Raw genomic sequence first — 23,931 nt, 5'->3', positions numbered from 1 at the left:
TTTTCAAAAATAAAAATCTGACATTTTTAGTGAGAAACTGAAAAGGAAAATGTTTAAAAATCTATTTACAAAGGAGATCTACTCTATATATCTTCGAATTGTTTTTTAAAGAAATTATTTTGAACTGTTAATTGCATGTAATATGTCGGCATATAGGTCTACTTAATTGGGTAGTACTATTGCACAAATAACAAAGTCAAATTTGTAACCAATCTTAATGTACACTTATGCTGTTATGCACTACGTTCAATTTTTATGTAGTATTTGGATAATATAATTGAGGTAGTGAAATATTAACGTGGAACTCCCAAGTACACTAGTAGTGCTTTCATGAAGTGATATATAAGACTAATTAAGGTTTCATTTACTAATTAAATTCAAGTATTTATGTTTATAGGTGACACTAATCACAAATGATTAACCATAATTTATGGTAGGATATGATGGCATTATCTATGTGACATTTTTTCTTGTTTGTGCTGAGATGGATAATGGTTACGGATAAGATTTTCAAGTGAGATATTTAGGGGTACTAACTATGCTTGTCAAAATAATTATGCTCCATTCATCATTATAATTATTTGGGATTATAAATTGGTCATTTCTAGTATGGTTTCACTCAATTCATAATCACATTTAGTTGCCTATATTGATAAAGCCAAATTTTGAGTTGTTTAGACTTTAGCTTTTTTTTAATCATTTCATTTGACAACGAAAAATGGTCATAATTCATTTCGAGAAAAGATAAAGAAAGAGATGTTGGAAGGCGATTGACAATTATTTAAACAACTTTTTAGAAAATGGACTTGTGCATTATCCAAGATTTAAAGCTACATAAACTTTTCAAAGAATTTAGAGGGAATCTAACTTTGAAATTATGATCAAGGGGGATAGACAACATAAACTTTAGACTGTTTATGAATTGCAAAATGAACTTTAAATTTTTTGAATAATATTCACGAGCTTTATGAATTATCCATTGGGAGTTTGCCGACATGCAATTCATATTTTTGCTCTTTCATATTAGAAATGTTGATGAGAAAATAAAATTAAGAAATCGTTTAACCAAGCCAAGCCATAATAATGGTTAAAAAATATCTCTTTGAATATTGACCAGATTTATTACATTGCAGTCCATTGTAAATTTTATTTATGATTTTAAGGAAACGATTCATGTATTGTCCATTACTAAGGAAACAATTTGGAGTTTTAGTTTTTATCAAGAAACTAAAGTAAAATAAGTAATAGAATAAAATCTGCTTATGTGAAATAAGTTAATCGAATACTAAAATCGGCTTATCAAAAATATATAATAAGTAAAATTGGCTTATAAAACTTTTTATTAGATTTTTTTAAATGAGATTATTTTTATATAGTGAAATGGAGTTAGTGGATGTGAGGCCTATTACAGCTTATGGAAAATTCTAAAAATTCTAACTAGAACTTCTGAAGTGGGACAAAGGAAATAGTATTTAAATATTGATTAGCTTTTCTAAAAATATACTACTATAATATTTAGCCGTCTTAATTGAGATGATCGTTTCTTGATGACACATGATTTTAAGCGGAATTTTTTAGAGTAATAGAGGTAAAAAAAAGTTTAATATTTTAATGTAAATAGATATATTATTACTACTTTATTCTAAATATGGAAAGATGACATTTTCATTGGAATAAATTACAAATATATATGTACATTTTGAATAGAGAGTATATCTTTTAAGTCAAAATGACCGTTTTTTTACAAACAAAGTTAATAAGACATTTCAAGCATTTATTGAAGAGTTGCAAGGTTGCACCGAACAATTTTGTAGTATAAGCTTTTTAAAACCCTTGTTTTGTAAAAGGTAATATCCTGCAATTATACTACTACACTATTACCATTTAGCATAGATTATTAGAAGTTTAGGACAACATCATTTATAAGAGAATGGAATAGATATGGAATGCAAATGGAGGGTTTGACTATGAGTTGCTAGTTGGCCCATTGGGCCCGACAGCAGTAAGACCATTAGTCCACTTAAGGCCTACATGAGCCCAATTTTGGCGCATGTGACGTGGCAAGGGCTAGCACCATGCACATGCCATGTTCTCTCGTCCTCGAACCCAAAACTTGATCGATATTTTTATTTTGAATGCAATTTAGTTGAAAAAACGTTTTCATTTTGATTGCAGGTTTAATATTTCCATGGTTAAAATGATCATTCTTTTATACTCTCTTTCTAAAGTATCATTAGAATTCTACCAATAATAATAAAAAAAAGAAGTAATGTAGGAGTAGATTATAAGAATTTTAGGGCCACATTATTTATAAGGGAATGGAAATAATGTGGAAAGCAATGGACATTTTTGACCATGAGTTGTTAGTAGGCCCATTGGGCTCGATAAGACCATTACCTCAAATTAAGGCATGTATGAGCCCTTATTATGCATGTGTGGTCGACATAGCTCAATAATGTAAAGCACAACTTAGGTGGTGTTTGGTTTTAGATAAAATAATATTAAGATATAATTTAGGATTGAGTTGTGTGATTATTTTAGTCGATTAATTATCCTATGATTATCCATCTAGGATCTAGATTGAGTTGTGAGATTAAAATCTCATGAACCAAACACACTACATAATTAATCTCGGGATACATTCTTGCCCTAAACTTAGTTGATAGACACGCTTCTCGATCAATAATTAGATCCGAGTTGTGTATGTTTTGTGGCCTGCACTATAATCATTAATCAACCTTAGAGCACTCCCAATGGAGTTCCCTTATTTCTCCCTTATTTCTCCCTAACTCCTGCCACATCAGCGCCACATCAGCATCACATTTTATCCCCAGTTTTTAGCCAACCCCTACAATGGTTTCTCCCTTATTTCTCCCTTATTTCTCCCTAACTCAACATTTCATTTTTACATCATCACTAATTTAATTGTTTTATTTTTATATATAATAAAGCTAGCTTATTTAATTTATAAAGATAAATCAAATAAATAGTAATAAAGTTCGTTGTATTAAACACGGGTACACATTACAACGAAGAAAATTAAAAAAAAAAAAAGTACACGAATGGAAATAAAAAATCAAAAAAAAAATTCAAAGAAAAAAAAATTCAAGGGCGGTGGGCGCGGTTTCTATTTGCCCACAATTCTTCGATGATATCGTGTTGTAGTGCTTGATGGGCCTCCTTCTGGTGTATGTCCATGAACGCCTGGAACCGTTCATGTTCGTTGTGCGGTACACCCTGGCGGGCGGACTCGGTTGAGACACCGTGACTCGATGATGCAACACTTGGGTCGTTGGTGACGTCGAGGACGCCTTCGTGTTCATCTTCGATGATCATGTTATGCATGATGATGCACGCATACATGATATCGGCAATATCCCCCTGGTAGAAAAAGCGCGTCGGACCCTTTACCAGTGCAAATCGCGATTGGAGCACCCCAAATGCCCTCTCCACATCCTTGCGCGCAGACTCTTGCGCTCGGGCAAAATACCTTCTTCTATCTCCGAGTGGGCATCTGATCGTCTTCAGAAACACGGGCCATTGCGGATAGATGCCGTCAGCCAGGTAGTACCCCATGTTATGCACATTGCCATTGGCCGTGAATTCGATGGAGGGGCCTAATCCGTTGATCCGCTCGTTGAAAAGGGGCGAGGAATTGAGAACATTTAGGTCGTTGTTCGACCCGGCTATACCAAAATAAGCATGCCAAATCCAAAGCCGTTGGTCGGCAACGGCTTCAAGAATGATGGTGGGATGCGTACCTTTGTAGCCGGTAGTAAACTGGCCTCGCCACGCGGTTGGGCAGTTCTTCCACTGCCAGTGCATACAGTCGATGCTGCCGAGCATCCCCGGAAAGCCGTGGGTCCTCCAGTGCCAATCCAGTAGGAACTGGCAGTCAGCTGCGTCCGGCGAGCGAAGGTAGTGCTCCCCAAATATCTCTCGCACGCCCTGACAGAAATTCTTCAGGCACTCGTTGCCAGTCGTCTCGCCGCATTGCAGATACTCATCGAACATGTCGGCGGACCCTCCATATGCCAACTGCCGGATGGCAACAGTGCATTTCTGTAGGGGCGATAGTCCGGGCTTCCCTGCTGCGTCTCGCTGGAGCCGGAACTCGGGGTAACGCGCGGACAACGCATTAACAATGCGCAGGAAGAGGGAGCGGCGCATTCTGAACCGGCGACGAAATACATCTGCCGGATAACGTGGTTCCTCCGCGAAATAATCGGCGAACAGCCGATCGTGCGCACCAGTGTGGTTGCGAGGGATGTATCGGCGCCGCCGGCGGATTGGCCGTTGGGGGGGTGGCTGCTGCATTCGAGCGATCTCGCTTTGTATGCAGCGGGAGATATAGTTGTTGATTGGGTTGTTGGCGAAACCCGCTACATCCCATCCGGTGGGAGCGGGAGGTACCTCTTCTTCGGAAGAAGAATGTGATATTTCCTCGTCGGACTGAGCACGAGACGATGAATCAGAACTCATTTAATAAAGATGGAGAGAAAAAAGATTGAAAATTTGTGTGAATGAAGTTTGTGGGTGATGAATGGAGGAAGAGGATGAAATATTTATAGGGGTGGGATAAAATAGCCGTTCGGCCAAAAAAAAAAAAAAAAATTTTAAAAATCGCCGATTATCGCCGAGCGTCGCCCACAGTGGCCGGCGATCGCTCGGCGATAATCCGGCGATAAATCGCCACTCGGCGAAGCAACGGTAACATTATCGCCGAATTATCGCCGACTTCGCCACAATGGCCGGCGATAATTCGGCGATAATCGGCGATTTATCGCCGAGAATTCGCCACCTCCATTGGGAGTGCTCTTAACACTTGAAAAAATTAAAAGATTGTGAATTTGATTATTTGTATTCGACTAAATAAAATGTGATGTAAATAGGGAAATAAATTAGGTAGTGTAAAGTATATTGGGCTGATAAAATATACAATGACCAGGTTGGCCCACAACAGCTCGGCCCAGATTTTATTTTTATCAGAATTAAGTTTTGTTTAGAGAGAGAGGATTGATTTGAAGTATTGATCGACTTCGTAGAACGAACCCTAATCAGTGGATCTAATCTACTCCGATTGCAGATTTTTGAGGTGCATTTTCCTTCATCGATTCAAGTTTTACCAGTTAATTTGATTGCTTTTTGCACATTTTTTCAATATTTTCCTTTAATTTGAAGCGAGTGCGATGGCAACTTCTAAAAGCGCTTCAGCGGCGCTTCGCCTCAGCAGATCGGCGGCGTCAGCCTTCCGGGCGTCCAGCGCCGGCCGACAGGTTCCCCACACTCCATCTGCCGCCGGCCTATTGAATCGCGCTGCTGCTATCGGGCGCCCCCGTGCCCAAATGTTCCCCAGTGGCAGCAACATCTCTTCTTCTACTCTGTTCTCCGCCTCATGCCTCAACCGCGTGGCATCCCGCCCCTACTCCTCTTCTGCACAGGTGCGTATGGTTTCGTTTTCTAATACTCGGAAATGCATCATCAATTTCGTCAGAATTTCAATTTTTTTAGATGGTAGGGCTCAGCTGCTAATTTTGCTGTAAACGTTGGTTGAGTCATTGTGAGTTCGCTGGAGATGGCATTCCGAATTCGTATGAGCTCTTCTTGCGGTTTTTTATGTGTTTGGGCAGTTTGTTTCCGTTAATTATCTGGAAAATTTGTGTGATCTTCTATTGGAAATATATTTATTGTCTTACAAATGTACTGTATTAGTTTTCGGATTTGAATTTGCTACGGATTAGTAGGTCGAGTTTAATGAGGTGACACAATGTAGATCTATATCTGTCAACTAGGTTATTGAAATCAATATCTGTTTCTGCTTTTCTGGCCGAAGATAAATTGTTTGTAATGCATATACAGTGAAAATAAATTGTTGTAAAAGATAAATTCGGCATTTTCATAATGTCGAACAGCGACAGGAAGCATAGGCTTTAGTGGGATTTGCATTTATAGGTCTTTTATCCTCATTACTCCAATCCAACCTTTCAATGGAATACGAGTCAAAAGCAGAAATCGGCTTAAATGATATGAAATGATCAATGGACTTGGAATATCTCAAACTTCTAATCCATCTTAGAAATAGGAGTAATAAATTAGTCTATATACTACTTGTATTAATCTAGGCTGGTATCAAAAGTAAATTCACCCCTAATCTTCTTAGATGCAAAAGTTCAGAATTGTTTTCTGTGCAATCTCACAATTCCATGTACGCTGCATATCCCTATCCTTCAGTCAGTCTTGTCTTATGCCTTTTGACTCCACTTGAGCATTTGCTTCTTTCTCATGCTTCGTTATTGATTGAATTATGATACACGTTAATATCATGAATGAGATCCCTTGCGACGATGATTATTTTTGGCCTAAGGATCTACTTGTCCTCGCTCGTCATAGTTCTCAATTGTCATGGAAATTCCTTGAGATTATGTTGCACTCATGTTGCTGAATTTTTTTCGCTAACACTTGGTCTTTGTTTCCCACTCATTAAGCATTAAGTAGGCCTGCTGCGTGATTTTTTTACTCTATACAAAGTTCATGGTAACTGTTGTAATAGTAAATGTTGGCTATTTTTCCAGATCCCTGGAACTAAAGCTATTCGGTCCGTACTCTGGCATATAAATGACGGCATGGAAGAGGTTCTGGCTGATTACGTTCACCATGAAATGACTCGAACTTGGATCTCGATCTGTTTGAGACTCTTCGTTATAATCATGACTAAGGACGTTGTCGTTGCTGTTGCTGATCTCTAAAAGTGGAGCTGTCTACCTGGAAATGTGCTAACCAGATTGGTATAATATTCCCGTCTTTAGCAAGAAAGGAAATGAATAAAGTGAACCTGTGCTCTGCTGAAGACCGATCTGTGTCTCAAAATGTATGAATTGTTATTAAGATGCAGATTAGCTACTGCTAGGAAATAAAAATGATCATACAAAGCATGTATGTATGAAGTTATGGTGTGATTTCTACTCATACAGTTGCTGCATTGGTTTGCAACATTCTTCTAGTTTGGTTGGGAATTGTTATTGAGATTGGCTCGTCTATTGAGCTTCTTAAAATCGGCAAGAAAGGGGACTAGTTCCTTGTGTTTAGAACTATCATTAATGATTGATAAAAACATTTTAACTAAGATGTAGAGATTATTATGCCTACAAGTGACCAATAATTTTAAAGAAATAAATATTGACAAAAACTCTTCATAGGATGAAGTTGAACAATTTTCGGACACGTGGTCATATGTAATGATCTTTTGTCAAATGCCCAACTAATCTAACATCCAAGACAGACACCCCCATATGATGTGTAGACAATTCTTAATCTCAATCTTAAGCTCAACACGCAAATCGAAGCCCAAAATAGATACACACTTCTATAGGACACATAAACAAAGCATGGTGAATTTTCCAAACTGCCATCCATGAGATGACAAAGAAGCATATAGTCATGCAGTTGCAGGTTCCTACTTCAACTACTCAGAATCCGATGCGTACGAAGTGGCACCATGGCGGACATTTCTGGTTGGAGCTTTCAATTTGGATAGCTTCCCTGATGATTCACCCTCGAAAATAATGACGTCTGCTTTTGCTATCCTCTCTTCTAGTTCCTCTGTGCTGAAGTCATCCCTCCCACCGAGCTCATCGAAGCCCACCTAATTCCCATTGCAGGATAATCATGTCGTTAAGAAAGATATTATTACAAAGTTTGAGCTTAGGATGATTAGCGTTCATATATAACTTACCACATAGTCCTCCACTTTAGCGTTCTTAACAAGAGCTAGGGTTGGAAGAACAACTATCCGGAGCTTCTCACTCAGATATTGACTTTTCTCAGCATTGAGTTTTATAAATCGTGTTTCAATATGTTGTTTTGCCAGTATAGCCAAATGCTTGTCCATAACCTGCAAAAAATAGCTACATTCAGTTTAGTGCCAACTCTTCAAACCCACAAGGCATGTCATGCCACCTACTTTTAGGTGACATTGTCAAATGTGATTCATGCTCAGAACCGAGAATCTCCTGCAGTAAAGGTTCAACAACTAAAGAAAAAAATGAATAGGAGTAAAGAATAATCGAGCTGTATAAATTGCCAACTCATTGGAGTTAGTGATAATAAGTACATCTATGATCTATGATACTGTATTTCTCATTTCAACTCATGAGAACCAGTAGAAAGGAAGCTGGGAAAGCTGAAGTTCTATCTTGTACACTGCATCTAATTCAGTTCAGGAAGGAATGATGTGCAAACATGGACTTTGAACACTCATCAGCTAATTTACTATCCGAGGAGAGAAAAGGGTTGTTTCACATATAGCGGTACCAAAAACAGTACCAGCTTACTGTAACCAAATTCGAGGGTTCCTTCAGCCATAGGGCGGAACTATTAGGCTATGCTTCCCATGGAAACCTGACTTATTTATCGGTCCCTTAATTCATCCTCTGGTCCCATCCTATGCCAACCTTTGAACCTAATAAAACCAAAAAAATGTCCTTGGTGGGACATAAACGTTCTTAAACTCCAAACCTTCCTCCAAGAGGATGCTGATTAGATTCGACTTGTTTCCCCATTCAACAGTGGAGGATGTGCACTGTGGCTTAAAGATGGTTTCCGGGGATTTTGAAGCAAATCAGATGCTCTCAGAGTCAAAACTCTCCTAACAAAATCTAACACTCTTCACACACATGAGAATACCAGAATTTTAGTAGGAAAATCATAGCTGAAAGACAACCAAAGCACAATCAACACAACGAAACAAACAGATCCAGAAATTATATAAGACTGTAAGCGTATAATTAAGATGATAACAAACCTCAATTCCTCATTTGCTCTACTTGTATTTAATGCAAAACAAATAAAAGAACTTTAATTGGCAGTATACGATCTAGAACAAGCCAACTCATCTGCAAATGGTATAGTGCAGCTTCTTCATATTCTCTCCAATGCCACTCCACACAAATTGAATTAAACCAAATTTCAGCATTTGAAAACATAAATTCTTTCAAACAATTCTATAAGCTAGCACGACTTTGCTGACCAACACACTAACCAAACAACAATACCACATCACTGTGTGTAGTTAAAAGAGCGAGAAATTAATGTATACCTTGCAAGGCCAATTTTCGCGATAAAAGTGACAGACGACGCGTTCACTAGCCTTGACAATAGAGAAAAACTCTTTCTCGTTGTGGATCTCAGTGTACTCGCCATGGCCGAGTTTGATCCAACGGCTCCTCTTCTCCGCCATTTTCTTCATCTGCTGCAGCCTCCGTTCCCTCAAGGCCTCAATATCGTCAGGATCCAACCGATCCAACGCTGAGATCTGATCATCTATCTGTTCCTCCACCGCCTTCGCCACCGACAGAACTTGCTGCTCCAATATCTGAAAAATTAAACAGAAACCGATTCAGAGAATTCGGATACCTAACATCATAACAATCAACAATTGATCCGTGCATACCCCTTGAACTATTGAGTTATCCATGGTTGAATGCTGGGATCGAGCGGAATGCGAAGAATGGATTATTTGGGATATCTTCCGAAAATGAAATTTGAAAATTTATTCAGCTAGATTCCACAAATTGGGCACCTTTTATTCATGATGTTGGGCCTAAATACGGTTTAGCCCAGATTGATTTCATGGGCCTAATTGGATAATTTGAATTTTTTTACTACTAGTCCTAGTTATTTGATAAATTATTTTTTATATTTTGGGTGTTTGGCTTAATCTTAGTAAACCAAATCAAATCCCTATCTCTAAAACACAATGTACTAGGAGTAATAATTAGTACTATGCACAAGAATTAAGGAAAGGATGTTTGATAAATTAAGTTGCCGAAAAAATAAAGTAGATGAGTGAAGACATGGTAAAGTATAGGAGAATAATGTAAAAGAGATTAAAAATAATTGATTTTATAACAAAAGAAATAGTACTAACACATTTATCATGATACTAAAGAAACACAAATTGATTAACTTGGGACTGAAGAAGTAAAATATTACCTCCGTCTCATTTTTACTTTTGAGTGAAGCGTTTTGTGTTTGGAACTTAGGCACGTAATTTTTATACTTCCTCCGTTCTATAATAACAGATGCTTTTCTTTTCGGCACGGAGTTTAAGAAAATTTATGCTAAGTGAGTTATGTAAATAGAGTATAAAGTGGAAAATAAAAAAGGTAGAGAGATGAAGAGAGAAAAAAAAAGTTAGAGAGAATAAAGTAGTGTGGAAAAATGTGTTGACTTTTACTAAAAAAAGAAATGACTCTATTACTATGAGTTTTAACGAGTATTATTTAATAAATCAAATTTTATACAATATTTGATTTAATAAATCATATTTTTAAATCCTGTGCCCCAAAAAAATATCCCAATTATCTTAGGATGGAGAGTATTATTTTGTGGAGGAATGATATGCTACATACCTTATGTAGGCTCCTTATGTGAGCATCACTCTCGCTTGACACACGTTTAGTGTTGTTCGTTTCGATTTATCTATTTGGTTTGATTCTAATACATTAAAAAATGTTATTGCAATTTTTAATTTCACAAAATTCGTAAAAATCAAGCTTAATTTATTATTTTATTCATTTATTTGAAATTATAGAGAAATCGAGCAAATCAAATTTTGATTTTTATAAATTTTGTGAAATTAAAAATTGTAATAACATTTTTTAATGTATTAGAATCAAACCAAATAGATAAATCAAAATAAATAATGCTAAACGCGTGTCAAATGGTAGTAATGCTCACATAAATAGCTCGCATAAGGTATGTAGCATATCATTTCTCTTATTTTGTGGGTAAGTAAGTTTATTTTTCAAGCGCTTGAACTTAGTTTATGTCAAGAACTTAATTGAGAAACACTAATTTGACGTAGGACTTTCTTTTAGTACTATAACTTAAGTTATAGTAGTACTGATAAATTTGGTTAGTGATTTTTTTGTTAAATTTGCGACTCTACGCGCACGATATGTGCGACTGTGACACAGTACTGAAGTGCAATTCATCCCGGTTCCACTAGATTCGAGTTTTTATATTGGGATCGATTTATGGAAATTTATATTTAGGCAAGTCTTGATGCAAGCCATATTAATCTCACATTAAATTCGTCAAAATAATTTGGTTTTTTTTTGTGTTAAGAAAACGAGTTAATGTTCAATCAATTTCCCAGCTAAAAAAGCAACCAAAAGTAAAAAACAATTTTCACTTGTAGTTAACGTTACTACTATACTAGTTAATTAAAATAAGGCAATACATATAGTAGTACTACTTAAAGAGACTGGGGTAAAAAAAACAAAACAAGACACATTTATTGGTAAGAAGATGAGAATAGAAAATCAAGGGCACTTGGGTTTGCCCTTGGAGTTGAGGAGGTCGCGGTAGCAAGGGCACTGGTGCTTGTTGCCGTAGGTGCCCTCGGGCACGCACTTGCACTTGACGCAGCAGATGCCGCAGTATTTGAGACACCGGTCAGCTACCCCTGCCCGCGCGCACCGCGCCTTGCAGTTGTTGCTGCAGTAATTTGCATCTCCATCTACGTACGAAATTCAGATTCAAATTAAATACTACTCCGTGTAGTATCAATCATCAAACAAAATCAAAATCAAAATCAAAATCAATTTAGTTTTAGCACTCACATGAATCTGCAGAGACGAAGGTGTTGTTGAACAGGATACACACCATTACAAGGCACGCCACCAACGGAGTCTTCATTCTGATTTGGTTTTGGTGAAGGTGATGGGGAAATGGAACACTCTAGATTAGTTAGGGGTGGCTATTTATAGTTGGAGGGGTAAGAATAGCGGGGTGAATTACTACTTCCTCTATTCCATATTAACATAGTCATTTTCACATTTTGGTAGTTCCATAATAATAAAGTCGTTTCTCTTTTTAGCAAAAGTCAACACATTTTTCACATCTACTTTACTCTCTCTCTTGCTTTATTCTCTCTTCATCTTTTTCACTTTACACTTTACTTAACTCATCTAACATAATTTTTCTTAATCTCCGTATCGAAAAGAAATGCATCCGCATAAGTTTTCTAAAATGCAGTACGCCATCTTGGATAGGAAAATAGCAGAGTAGTATATTAATTTGGACAGCTGGAGTTGTAGACGCGGTTTCTGAAAACGTGAGACGGTGCTATCTGTACTTACTCTTTACTCTTATGGGATCTTCTTGTCGCCTAGTGGAATGCCAGATATGCAAGCATGCATCATAATACTAGTATTCACCAAATTCCAGAAGGAAGGTGCTCGATAGCTTCGAAATTCTACAAATTTACATATAATCAATTTTATTTTATTTAAGATCTTTGTGAATTGTGATAATTAAAAACATACGGTTTTGTATAATTGATCATTTACAAGCAAATCACCAGTTACATTTGCTGATGTAATATGCTACTCCGATGCACCCATGTTTTTCAGTGGATTGCCAAAACCAAAGGTTTACACTCCCAAGATAATAATGTGAGCCTCAATTATTCAAATGAAAAGCATTGGATGGTGGAAAAGGCGTATGTAAAATAAAATGTAGAATCTATAATAATCATTCATAGTCCATTTTCAAAATTCCACAAAATGAAATCCAATTCTAAACTCTTGTAACTTAATTTATTAGTACTATCAATATAAGGTTTACTAGCCTTAAATTTTTAGTCCAAATATACAAAATCTCAATACCTAGTTATCTCATATTCTGTTCTTTTCAAAGTCGGAAGAGAAAAAGCTTTATGCCCTGTCTCACAATTTAATTAAAAGAATATGACTTCTATCTACTTTAAAAATAATTATATTACCCCCTTTGAAGAAATATCATTGTTTGGTCATTTTTTGAACTTGTAGTCGTTACCGTTTATTTTCAACAAGATATATCACTATATTCCTTTTTCTTTTATACTAATGAAACTTTTAAAATGGAAAAAAATATGGAGTAGAAAATAAATTAAAAATGACAAGTCAAAAAGTAAGATGTAAAAGTTGCAAGAGGCAAAATGACTGTAGTGATTAAAGTTTAAACAGACCACACTTTTCCAAATCTACAAACTAGGTGAAATTTGAAGGTAAACAATTAGGGATGGCCTATTTGTAAATATGAGTAGTTTATCTCAAATAAATCTCATGTACAAATGCCACATACAACTTAGGTCAAAGAATGACTTATGATTCAATCACTTTGAAACAACCTAAACTACAGCTGAGGCTAAATGTCATATGTTTAAATCTCACTCACCTGGTTATCCAAGTAATGTTTATCAATCCTACGTAATTCCGAGGTTATTGCACACGAACGTGAGTTTATCACGAGCACAGCTACAGGTTTATGAGCTTGCAAGTTTCAGTCAGGTCCACCGCGATCAAGCATGTCGACCAAAGTCATCCTTCTGGGGAACCTTGGTGGCAACCTCAAAACCATGGGATCCTCCATTGCAATAGGAAGATGCGTGGCGCAAATGACAATCCCCCCTTTCTTCCTATGTTCGTGGATGATATACTCGAGCAACTTCACGCCTTCAGCATCCAGCGCGACTGAAGGTTCATCAAGCAACCATATTGGCCTGTCCATAGCTAGTACCCTCGCAAGTTGCAGCCTTTTCCGCTGCCCCATGGACAGCATTCTTGCTTTCTCATTAACTAGCTTCCCCAGCCCCATAAGCTCTAGGGCAGGCAGTGAATTCCCTTCCTTTCCTTCGAGAAGCTCGAACCATAAAACATTATCCAGGACTGTGAATTTATCCTTGATGCCATCTTTGAGTGCGAGCCAGTTCAGCTGAAGCTTGTACTGATGGAAAACACCCGATTTAGTGATGTCGTGGCCATTCCACAGCACCTGCCCAGCAGTTGGTTTGTTGAAGCCAGCTAACATGCGCAGCAAAGTAGTTTTTCCTGAGCCATTGGTACCGGATAGAACGAGAGCTGATCCATCGTGAACAGTTGCATTGACATGGCGGAGAATCTGTTGTGCATTTCTCATGCAAGAGACATTGTCAAGGACAAGCCGAGGAAGAGGAGTTTTCCTCAGAGTCATTAAAGATATATAGAGTTTGTGTTGGATAAGCCAAGGGAGACTACCCGAGGGCTATAGCTGCCATGTAAAACCACAAAAAAAGTTACCTATTGACACTGAAAGTAAGAAAAAACAAGTAAAATAGATGATAGATTCTCAAATTCTTTTCGTAAATAACTTAGGGCTATAAAAAAATTTCCATCTGAAGTTTACACATTTTTCCATTTTGGCATCTAAACTATCTATTTTTCATCAATTTCTCGTCTAGAAAAATAGTACTGTAGATGAATTCTATATTCATACAACAAGCTTATAATTAATTCCGAAGCCTGGAAATGGTGGTAGTGTCTATAAAACTCCATCTTAATTTGCAATTTTTCTCCTTAAGAAATGTTAAAGGAAAAGTGTAGAAACGCACACTCTAAATAGCAAAACTGCAAAATGTTTTTTGTGCTATATATTATACTATAATCAAAAGGAAGAACATATCAGAAGCGGAAAACAAACTGAAATATTCTCGTCTCAAATGACGAAGAGGCAACAGAGACTCCCTTAAACTTTATGAATATTGTTTGAGCATACATTCAAGTAAAAATTATTTAGTCACAGTCTCACATGTTTGAGTCATGACACAAATATTTAGTCACAGTCTAACATGAATGATAAATTTCATAAACCAACAGACCTTACCATTAGTAAACAGAGCAAAGCATAACAAACCTTCCTACACAAAGCTCACATCCATATCTCTTTCTCTGCCTAAAAGCCAAAATTTCCATTCTCTCCTTCCCTACCCTAATCATATGATGACTTGACAATTGAGATTCGAGGTTAGACATTCAATTTGTAGTTAATGTATCAATATTAGAATGATTAGCATCAGAATCTATTTTTTCCTTTCAAAAACATTTCATAGGAGTACTTCATAATGCAAAAATCGTACTCGTACCCCTAATCATAGATTTTTTGTATTCAGATCAAATATAAATTGTAGAATGGTCCTATGGTGATCAGATTTGCTTAAAAGCGAATCATGATACCAAATATATAACTCTCATTCCTAGATTAATTTTTCAGTTCTCACCTTATACATTGATTACCGCAACAGATTTTTGGTTATTACTGATAACAAGGCAAGAAATTGAGCATTTAATCTAAACTTATTTTTTTGCGGATTAGAAAATTAAATAAATACCGTAGAGAAGAAGTTGGAGGAGGAGAAATCTTGCGAAGAAGAAAAATGAGGCGCGGAGGATTGATTATTAGTATTGACTCCTCAATACTAATAATCAAGCTTGGGAATTAGAATGCTAGATTAATTATGCAAGGACGAAGCTACTGCAGCTGCGGCGGCGGCGATTCCGCCACACCGGATTTCACAGAGGTTTTTTTAGTGAGTGAATTGCGAGAAGAGATGAAGGTTTTGGGTTTAAAGTTTGATTAAAAACTGGCCCAATTATTTTTTAGCAGTATAAAGATGAGATTTGGGCCTCAGTCACGGACTCAAACCCCACCACCCGCTGAGAGACTTTCGGCCTTAATCCGCAAGCCCGATCGAGCAGGATTAATCCGATTTCTCCTATGGCAGATTCAGAAATTAATGGATTTGGTAAGCCTTATTGGATTTGTGTCCCTATTAGGTTGACCCGTTAAAAATCCGATAATTTCGGATTGGATGCAAATAACATATTAAATTATTTTTACTATATAAAATATTTTTAAAAAAATATGTTTTACTTTAAGTTCTTGTAAATTAGGCTAAAATTCAAGTTTAATAGTGCAATGTTAAGTTTTAATCGTGTAATATCAGGTCATATCACAACCCATATTATATCATGTTGTTAACAAATTCGTACTGTCGAGTGCAAGTGCAGGTCGAGTTCAAATTTGAGTTTTGTTGAATTCAGATTAGGCCTTTATTGAATTAAGTCATTATCAAGTTGATATACATGAGACATAATTGCCATATTAGTCTGTGTATAAAAGCCATGTGAAGCATTAATAAATTAAAATGACAAGTTAAAAGGAAAGATGTGAAAATTGTAAGTGGCGAAATGACTCTAGTGATTACATGGAGAATTAGATGTTTTTTTGTCAATATACATATAAGATAGTAGAAGTTTGAAAGTAACCTTTTTGAAATGGCTATTTATAAAAACCGACCTGCGTAATTTGCAAGCTATTGCACATGAACGTGAGTTTACCTATTGGACACAGATAGTACCAGCTATATGTTAATAGTAAAACGATTTTACAGCATAAATATTTACAGCATAAACTCCTGGGCAGAATATGAAGTATGAAACCTCAACATCAATGAGGCAATACAGATTACAGATTAAGGTTAAGAGTAGGACTACTATAAGCGAACATATCAACCTCCCATCCCAGTAACCGAGTGAGATTGTTGCTTGTACGAATTCAATTTGTCGTTTTCTCCTGATTCTAGAAGATTAACCTACAAGTAATGTAACAAAGTCGGATAATATATTACGGATTACACCTTAGAGCAATTATGGGTTGCCAGAAAAGGAGAAAGATGAACGAGCAGGAAGGATGCAGACGGGTACCTTCACAATTTCTGAATTTGAGCTTGGTCGTATATAAGCAGCCAAGACGCTCATGCTAAAATCCTGTAATCAAGAAAAGAAACGAACAGTGGGGATAGGACTTTTCGGCTAAACTGCCACTATTTATGCCAGTGTCATCAGATCACTCAGATGACTAGCAGTCACAACAGAAAACAACGATTGCAAAATAAATACAGTATGTCGTCCTATATTCCCTTTTTGTCCAAAAATACAAAAAAAAAAAAAAATCAGTACAGAAGCTTCACATATTCCTTTTGATTCAACAACTTAACATGAAGGTGGTGAAGCTATGCTAATAAATATCTTAAAACACATCAGATTTATGAAAGCTGAACGAAAACTAGTAGTATTAGTGTAATTATTTATACTCGAAAGATCAAAAGTTAAGACATTGAACTACAGACTGATCAGAGTGCCTCAGTTTTAGTTAGAAAGTGATATATATATATAACACAGCGAATAGGAAAAATTACCCTGAAAGGATCACCCCTCAGCGATTGGACAAACATCGACGAGCCTGCACCTTTACCCTGCAAAATAAAATGAACTAAATTTTAAAACCATACAGATTGATTATATGATCTCAGTTATCATTGTAATAATGAGAATAATAATGATGGTTGAGAAGTGACGGTTTGTGATAGTAACCAACATATCCGATGGATCAAACAAAAACAATATTTAGCACCAGACATGCCTTTGGTTTCTACTGAGTATCCAAAATTATTTAAACCTTCCACTGGGGATTAATACCCTTGGTGTTTTTGAAGTGTCAATTAAATATATACACTTGATTATGGAGGAAAATCAAATGCTATGCCTCATAATGGCAAGGTAGATACTCACCTTCTAATTTAGCATAATTATCTGCCAACCCTAAATCTAATTCTGTACTTAGTAACTTTAGTTATAATTCAAAGACAAAAGGCCCACAGATTATATAATCAGCACTCTTCTAATCCTAGTAAAAACTTGTGAATTATACTGCAATCACCCTCAATAATAAAGCTCTAAGTAACCCAAGTTTCATGTAAAGTTTATATGCCATTGAACCCTTAAAGGACAATGACATAAATTACCATGCTCATTAGTGAAGTAGGGAAACAATGCTACAAACCTCCAATGATACATCCCTGAGTCGCCTCCCTGTGTTGGCGCAACAAACACGGACAACATGTTCATCACAACTTCCACTAATTACGTAATCTCTTCCATTCATGTAGTACGACCGAGTATAATTCTGAGAACTTCCGGTAGAAGCAATACCAAAATTCAGATGAAGCCGTCCATCAACAGCCAGTAATTGTCTAACCTGGTAAACACATATCCCACCCTTTATTCAAAATTAGCACAAAAAAATGCAATAACTTGTGGGGAACTTGACACAGTAGACAGGATTACCTTTTCCACTTTATAAAGGGCTGAGTTTTTAATAAAATCACTTCCACTATGAAATAAGTATTTTCATTTTTCTTATTTTTAGATTCTCAACTCACACCAATTCAATTCACATAGATATTTTTAAGAGTTATCAAGTCTTAGCTGCATAAACTATATGATCATTATTATCGTTTCCATTTATTTGTTCCATCAAACAGTAAATCTGAGTTCATTAACACAAAATCCAATAGCAATCAAGAAGCATCCATCAGATCTGTCTCTGTGATATGTTATTCAAATACTAAACTTTACCTCATTGTCAACTGCTGAAACGAGAAGATAATGATCATCAGGGGAAAAACAGACCATCACATTTCCTCGGGAGCTTGAAGCAGTGTAACAAGGCTGATTTGGCTTTTGTCTTATATCCCACATCTTAACATTCTGATCAAAAGATGATGTGGCAAAAAGAGATGGAGAATGATTTGAAAACTTGACAACATTAATATGCTCCTGATGCATATCAGCAAAATCTTGCAAACGTTTTCCACTACTAATATCATATAAAGCAACATTTTTTGAGTATCCACTTGCAAGAAATAGTTCGTCCGTTGAGTTGACATGAACAGATGTCAACTGGTCAAACTCATCAAAGATGACATTACCCCGACTCTGAGACATTGCTCCGCTTGTGGTTGGCATATACTGTATGTCATATAATCTAAGTGAACCGTTGTCAGAACCAGCAATGAGCTGAAATGAAACAGTTTGCTAGGGTGAACAAAATGGACAAAATGAAATATTAAGCTAGGATATGAGATGTTGTTTAAAAGGACAACTTATGCAGAAAACTTTTTGGGTTTCACTATAAAATGCTAAAAAGTTGAAAAATAACATGTACCTTAGATGGATACTTCTTGAGCCAGCATAATCCCAGGACACTATTCATAGCTCCAAGTGATGGAATGTAGCTAACTATCTTCTCACTCTCATGGTTTATTACAACAACTTCACCATCTAATGTTCCAAAAACCATAAGTCTTGAGTCTGTTGGATGATACTCAAACTGTCTTGGTCGAAAACTCCGTCTTTCATCTCTTGATAATCCACCCACAATAGAAAGAGGATGTAAGGTAGGCCATGATCCCATTTTGGCAACAGAAAGTGATCTAGAATAGAAATATTGAGATTTTGTTGATGATGAAGAGAAATTCTTCCTCGAGGCAGGAATAGAAGATGGGTTTGCTCTGATCTCACGCTTCTGCAATATGCTAACCACATTGTCTTTACTACGTCTGTTGTACGGAAGGTATTCAAAGTGATGTGTGAAGATGTCATTGGCTCTTCCCCTTTCATCACTCCCAATTGGCAAATTATCAAGAACTTTAAGGTTTGGCAATGAAGCTATCATGTATTCTCTGTAATGTTTCTCATAGCATATTGGAGATGGATTACGAGAGATGTACTTTTTGGAGGCAACAGAATTCCTGATACTCGAGTTGAATGAGCCCCCAGAAAATGAGTCCTCATCATGCGTGTCCAATGAGCCAAAAGAGATCTGCTACAGTATATGAGGAATTGTTATATTTCTTTCATATATCCCCTCCCTCCCTATGAAATGAACCATTGTTAAATGAGGCTCAACAATGGATAAATTAGAACCACATTCTCAATAATATCATATCTATTATTGTGTACCCAAAGAAACCTTTCAAATTACCTTTTTTGGACTCAAATAGATGCAGAAGACTATGATACTAAAGCTCGGAGATCCCTAACCCCCAAGAAAAGATTTAAGATAGTGATATTATACCTAAAAACCCTAATGTAGGATATGTGACCCCTTCCTCCCAAAAAAATTGATCAAGCAAGAATGTACAAATAGAACTCAAGAACAAAAAACTATTTCTTCACATTGGTTACGCAAAAACATAAACCTTCAATACCTCATTCTCAAAATCAGCCAGCTCACTCCAAGAAAGAGGAATGTTTGGATAGAGTTCTGTTGAGCCAAAGTCCCGATGGTGACCCGAAAAATCTACTTCGCTGTCATCTGAAGAATCAGTATTTGTGCTTCTGGCATCCATGTCATAATCATCCAAATCTTCATCATCAATATTTAGCTGTAAATTTGGAAGAGCATCATCACTGGGAGAAGGTAGTTCTATGTAAAGACCAAGGTCAGTACGACCTGGAACGATGCCTTCATTCACAGATGATGCAGAAGGGCACCCTGCATCATTACTATGCGAACAATTTTGAAATCGGAGTTCATCTAAAGAGGAGAGCTTGGATAAAGCTGCACTAGTTGTCCACAGGTTTGTGATTCTTGTTTCACATAATGAAAGTAATCTTAAGTTAGGCATAGAGGAAAAACAATCCTCCCGGAAACCAGAAAGTGAAGTACTGAAATCAAGGTTTAGTGTATGCATGTGCACAAATTTCCCAACCATACTTAGCTTCCGAAAATGAGAGGACTTCAGATTCAGGACCTGGCATGCTAAGCCCCGTTGAGAAAGATCTCTGCATAATAGATACATGCTGAGTTCAAGAATCGAGCAACAAATATCCATATCAATCAGATAGCAATGTCATTTATCTTTTTTATTTATAATATAATGATGTCACAGCATAATGAAGTTCTGGAAGCATAGACTCTTCAATTATCAATGGTTGCAAGCTCTATAACATTGCACATATATGGCTGATCTAGAGAATTCATATCCGTAAAGTGAATACATGGCAGTTGGATTTGCATTCAACATAATGGATGGAAAAATAGGATTTGGAAGATTAATCACGGCAGTTAGTTAGGAATAGAAGATCCTCATTCAGAAGATATAAAAAAATGGAGACATTCAGCCAGTGTGAAAAATCCTAAGAAGCTGACAAAACACAGGTAAAGGAACCTACAGCTAGTGGAAAATCCTAGTTTTTGGGAAGACGCATTGATAGATAGCTTAAGGGAGCAGCAAAAGTCATAGTATATAACTTGCACACAAGTATGATACTCAGAAAAAGGAAAATCATAAAACATGAAGTTGGCCAATCTAAACAGTCCTTGTAGACAAAGATGATACGATGGCGTTTACAGTTCTCATGCTAAGACTACAAAAGAACAACTGCAGCAGTTGAATGATGCTACGTAGCCAAAGTCAAGTGAAGCGCCGAATAAACTGACAAGGAAAAAAAAATTAAATTACTTACAGCAAAAATTCCCTCCCAAATGAAATGTCGCGGATATCAACCGTTCGAAGTTTTTCGTTGACAGCATGTAGCAATGGTGAGACATATTCCACACTCAACCCACATGCAGATCTATTTACCATGTCAACGGCATCGATCTCGGAAGCATCAATTTCCTTTAACAAGTAAAGAAGTGGGTAGAAATCAACATCTTTCAAGTCATCCATTAAAACCATAAATGTGGACATCTCATGGCGAGCCTTCTTGATTTTAGCCTGTACAAGAGAAATACACTAATCGTCCATTTTTTATGGATACCATAAGAAAATAGATTGCCAAAGGGCAGTGCAGAAAATATCACTAAGGGCTTAAGTTACCAGCAAACAATGTTCAATTCCATTAACATATAGATTTAGTCCTCTCATGAGATTAAGCCAGAAAGATAAATTAGAAAAATATAATAGTCTGAAAAGTATCCAAGTGAAGTGATTGCTCATTTATACGAGATAATTGAAGAAAGAAAACAGATTTACTCGATAAGATTTGCATAAGATGGTTGAAAAAGCATATTCCAAGGAACAGACTAATGATATTAGTATTTCCTTAGAACATCTCCAATGCATAGCACCATTTTGGAGTGAACCCTGCACCAAAGTTTATCTCAACTCCACCCATTTCCACCAAACATCACTCTATATGGAGTATTCTTTAAATTGTTCCTCTTACAACTAATGATTAATATATGGAGTATACTAATTGTTCCTCTACATTTTTTGTTATTGTTTCTGACTCACCAGTTGAACACTATGTTTCATATGAACAAGCAAAAAGGTAAACTGTAAAAGAGGAATTTATCATACAATCAAGAAAATACAATTCATCACATACGAGGTTGGAAATACCGATCTGTGATCTCACAACATAAAATAACTTCAGCTACATGCAGCTTAGATGTGAAAACTATTTTCCAAACAAATATGAATAGTTATTATATAGTGGCATGACTTCATAGCATAAATTACATCTCAAGCTAAGTTTGACCCCACGAAAGGCAAAAGAATACTGAAGAAACCTATCTATTTGAGAGCCTATATACAAAAAATCAGCCATTAACTAGTTCACACAAGGAAATTCTTATCAGTGCCCTCTACTCTAAGTATACCACAACTTTGTTGGTCATGTAGAGTTTAAAGGAAAATAGAAAATATAATACTTCCTCCGTCCCCTAAAAATAGGGACTTTGGGGTCCACCTCATAAGAGAGAAAAACTTGCCAATAATGGAAGTGGACTTATTTTATGGGACGGACCAAAATAGAAAAGCAGACTATTGTTTGGGGACAGAGGGAGTATCAATAATTTTGCCTTCGGTGGTCCACACACGTATCATAAAATTCGGTCCTTATAACGAGAAAATACGAATGCCTGTTTAATATTAATGATTCATTGCTTTCCTTGGCTTTACTCTCCTGAACATTTTTGTTTCGTTTTCGTATAACTGAACTGAGGTTTAACTTTAACGAATCCAATAGTTGAATTTGAATAGACTGTTGCTCTTCATACTAATTTGAGCCGTAGAGTTCAGGTGTTAAAGCATCAGATCAGTTTCTATTACTAATCACATCAACTGTTTACAAGTGTGTACTATACACTGTATACCAATTCTCACCAAGCACACAAGGCAGGAGATCGATCTAAGATCCATTTGTAAAAAAATAGTGATAGCACCTCATGCTATATCCCCCCATGTATATCTTCATTAAACAAATATAGTTAAAAATTAAATGGGATTAGCTTAATAAGAAAAGCTACCATGAGAACCTAAAACCATCCCAATCTGGAGTTCCTATTTACACAGTTCCGTCTGAACGAGGATCGGAGTTATATCGAAATTTAGCAGGCAATAATTTGACAAAAACACAATAATTTTAAAGGGAGAGATTGCCACAATTATGCAAAACCTTGAATAAAGCTGCCACAATCGCCTTATTTGGAGGAATGCCTTGCCTCTTACAAGCTTCAAAGTACCTACAATTGGTGCCAAAAAGATAACGAATCCAATTAAAAGAATCAAATAGCATTTAAAAAATACAATAAAAGGAACCAGGAAACACAAAGCACAAAGATTTTTAAAAAGGAGTAGTGCTTCTTGCTCTCTAACATTTTAAGCACATAGTTATCATAACTACTCTCTGTGTCCCAACTGAAGATGAAATACTTTCTTTTCTAAACTAAAAACACTATTATTTCTACTTTATTCTCTCTACACTTATCACTACAAAATAATCTTTGACATTAAGCCTTTAACTTCAACTTTTTACAGTCAACAAATATCACAATCACATCAAGTAATTAAAATTGAGATGCCCTTCCGTTCATGATCTAATTAAAATAAGATAGAAGTGTTTCATCGGTGGTCAATTTGGGTACACAAAACAATTTAATCGGTAGTCGATTTGGCTGCAACATAAGTCAACATACTAAAAATGCAAGAGCTTCTCCGCAATCAGACATCAAGTGATGGGGAAACTCACCCTTTCTCCAAGGTGCTGATATCGGTAGGCGTGGCCATCCTTCCAGAATTCCTACATATGCTCCAACGCCAATTGCGAATCGATGTTTTTTGCAGATGGTTATTACAAAGCAATAGTGCTAAATTCGCCTGATCTTCATAATTTTCTTTCTTTATTTCTTTTATTTCTTCTTCTCTTTAATGGAGTCATTTTTAGGCGCTTTTTCGCAATTTTGGGCCGCCTTGGCCCACAATACGTGATGAATACG

The 23,931-nt window shown here is 36.4% G+C and overlaps 4 protein-coding genes and 1 pseudogene across 8 annotated transcripts; 1 reads left to right on the top strand and 4 right to left on the bottom strand.

Annotated features, from left to right (window-relative positions):
* Positions 1-4,962: 4,962 nt before the first annotated feature.
* Positions 4,963-7,023, top strand: LOC125222207 (uncharacterized). The gene is made up of 3 exons (XM_048124705.1): positions 4,963-5,095; positions 5,182-5,441; positions 6,573-7,023. Exons 2-3 carry the CDS (start codon positions 5,190-5,192, stop codon positions 6,744-6,746), a joined length of 426 nt encoding a protein of 141 aa, XP_047980662.1. The 5' UTR covers positions 4,963-5,095; positions 5,182-5,189; the 3' UTR covers positions 6,747-7,023.
* Positions 7,024-7,159: 136 nt separating this feature from the next.
* Positions 7,160-9,557, bottom strand: LOC125222206 (thioredoxin domain-containing protein 9 homolog). The gene is made up of 4 exons (XM_048124703.2): positions 9,449-9,557; positions 9,095-9,370; positions 7,733-7,891; positions 7,160-7,642 (listed from the first exon to the last, which is right to left on the bottom strand). Exons 1-4 carry the CDS (start codon positions 9,470-9,472, stop codon positions 7,463-7,465), a joined length of 639 nt encoding a protein of 212 aa, XP_047980660.1. The 5' UTR covers positions 9,473-9,557; the 3' UTR covers positions 7,160-7,462.
* Positions 9,558-11,200: 1,643 nt separating this feature from the next.
* Positions 11,201-11,770, bottom strand: LOC125224455 (peamaclein-like). Its single transcript, XM_048127857.2, has 2 exons — positions 11,625-11,770; positions 11,201-11,521 (listed from the first exon to the last, which is right to left on the bottom strand). Exons 1-2 carry the CDS (start codon positions 11,698-11,700, stop codon positions 11,325-11,327), a joined length of 273 nt encoding a protein of 90 aa, XP_047983814.1. The 5' UTR covers positions 11,701-11,770; the 3' UTR covers positions 11,201-11,324.
* A 1,198-nt stretch (positions 11,771-12,968) lies between these two features.
* On the bottom strand, positions 12,969-15,427 carry LOC125218988 (ABC transporter I family member 1 pseudogene; annotated as a pseudogene). 3 transcript variants are annotated; one of them, XR_016136780.1, is made up of 3 exons: positions 15,191-15,427; positions 14,686-14,805; positions 12,969-14,073 (listed from the first exon to the last, which is right to left on the bottom strand). The product of XR_016136780.1 is annotated as an ABC transporter I family member 1 pseudogene, transcript variant X2 (transcript). The 3 variants fall into 3 exon arrangements; XR_016136782.1 differs by having other exon boundaries at positions 14,686-14,790; XR_016136779.1 differs by lacking the exon at positions 14,686-14,805.
* Positions 15,428-16,213: 786 nt separating this feature from the next.
* LOC125222733 (transducin family protein / WD-40 repeat family protein) lies at positions 16,214-23,847 on the bottom strand. Of its 2 annotated transcripts, none has more exons than XM_048125505.2 (10): positions 23,685-23,847; positions 23,112-23,178; positions 21,174-21,427; positions 19,913-20,489; positions 18,868-19,527; positions 18,279-18,719; positions 17,704-17,898; positions 17,060-17,116; positions 16,566-16,628; positions 16,214-16,453 (listed from the first exon to the last, which is right to left on the bottom strand). In XM_048125505.2, exons 1-10 carry the CDS (start codon positions 23,720-23,722, stop codon positions 16,370-16,372), a joined length of 2,436 nt encoding a protein of 811 aa, XP_047981462.2. In that variant the 5' UTR covers positions 23,723-23,847; the 3' UTR covers positions 16,214-16,369. The 2 variants fall into 2 exon arrangements, with proteins under 2 accessions (XP_047981462.2, XP_047981463.2); XM_048125506.2 differs by having other exon boundaries at positions 18,868-19,524.
* Positions 23,848-23,931: the final 84 nt, after the last annotated feature.

The sequence above is a fragment of the Salvia hispanica genome, chromosome 1 (assembly GCF_029641045.1).
Source record: "Salvia hispanica isolate PSC_SH4W2 chromosome 1, Shi_PSC_v1, whole genome shotgun sequence".
In the NCBI taxonomy this organism is placed as follows: domain Eukaryota; kingdom Viridiplantae; phylum Streptophyta; class Magnoliopsida; order Lamiales; family Lamiaceae; genus Salvia; species Salvia hispanica.
This window is presented reverse-complemented; position numbering and strand designations above follow the sequence as displayed.

Coding starts and splice junctions, on each gene's coding strand:
- LOC125222207 (XM_048124705.1), top strand. CDS start 5,190: ATGGCAACTTCTAAAAGCGCTTCAGCGGCGCTTCGCCTCAGCAGATCG. Junction 5,442..6,572: donor CCTACTCCTCTTCTGCACAG/GTGCGTATGGTT, acceptor CTATTTTTCCAG/ATCCCTGGAACTAAAGCTAT.
- LOC125222206 (XM_048124703.2), bottom strand. CDS start 9,472: ATGGATAACTCAATAGTTCAAGGG. Junction 7,892..9,094: donor GCGAAAATTGGCCTTGCAAG/GTATACATTAAT, acceptor TATTTTTTGCAG/GTTATGGACAAGCATTTGGC. Junction 7,643..7,732: donor CTAAAGTGGAGGACTATGTG/GTAAGTTATATA, acceptor AATGGGAATTAG/GTGGGCTTCGATGAGCTCGG.
- LOC125224455 (XM_048127857.2), bottom strand. CDS start 11,700: ATGAAGACTCCGTTGGTGGCGTGCCTTGTAATGGTGTGTATCCTGTTC. Junction 11,522..11,624: donor CTTCGTCTCTGCAGATTCAT/GTGAGTGCTAAA, acceptor TTTCGTACGTAG/ATGGAGATGCAAATTACTGC.
- LOC125222733 (XM_048125505.2), bottom strand. CDS start 23,722: ATGGCCACGCCTACCGATATCAGCACCTTGGAGAAAGG. Junction 16,629..17,059: donor TGAGGGGTGATCCTTTCAGG/GTAATTTTTCCT, acceptor TCTTGATTACAG/GATTTTAGCATGAGCGTCTT. Junction 16,454..16,565: donor CAAATTCAGAAATTGTGAAG/GTACCCGTCTGC, acceptor CATTACTTGTAG/GTTAATCTTCTAGAATCAGG.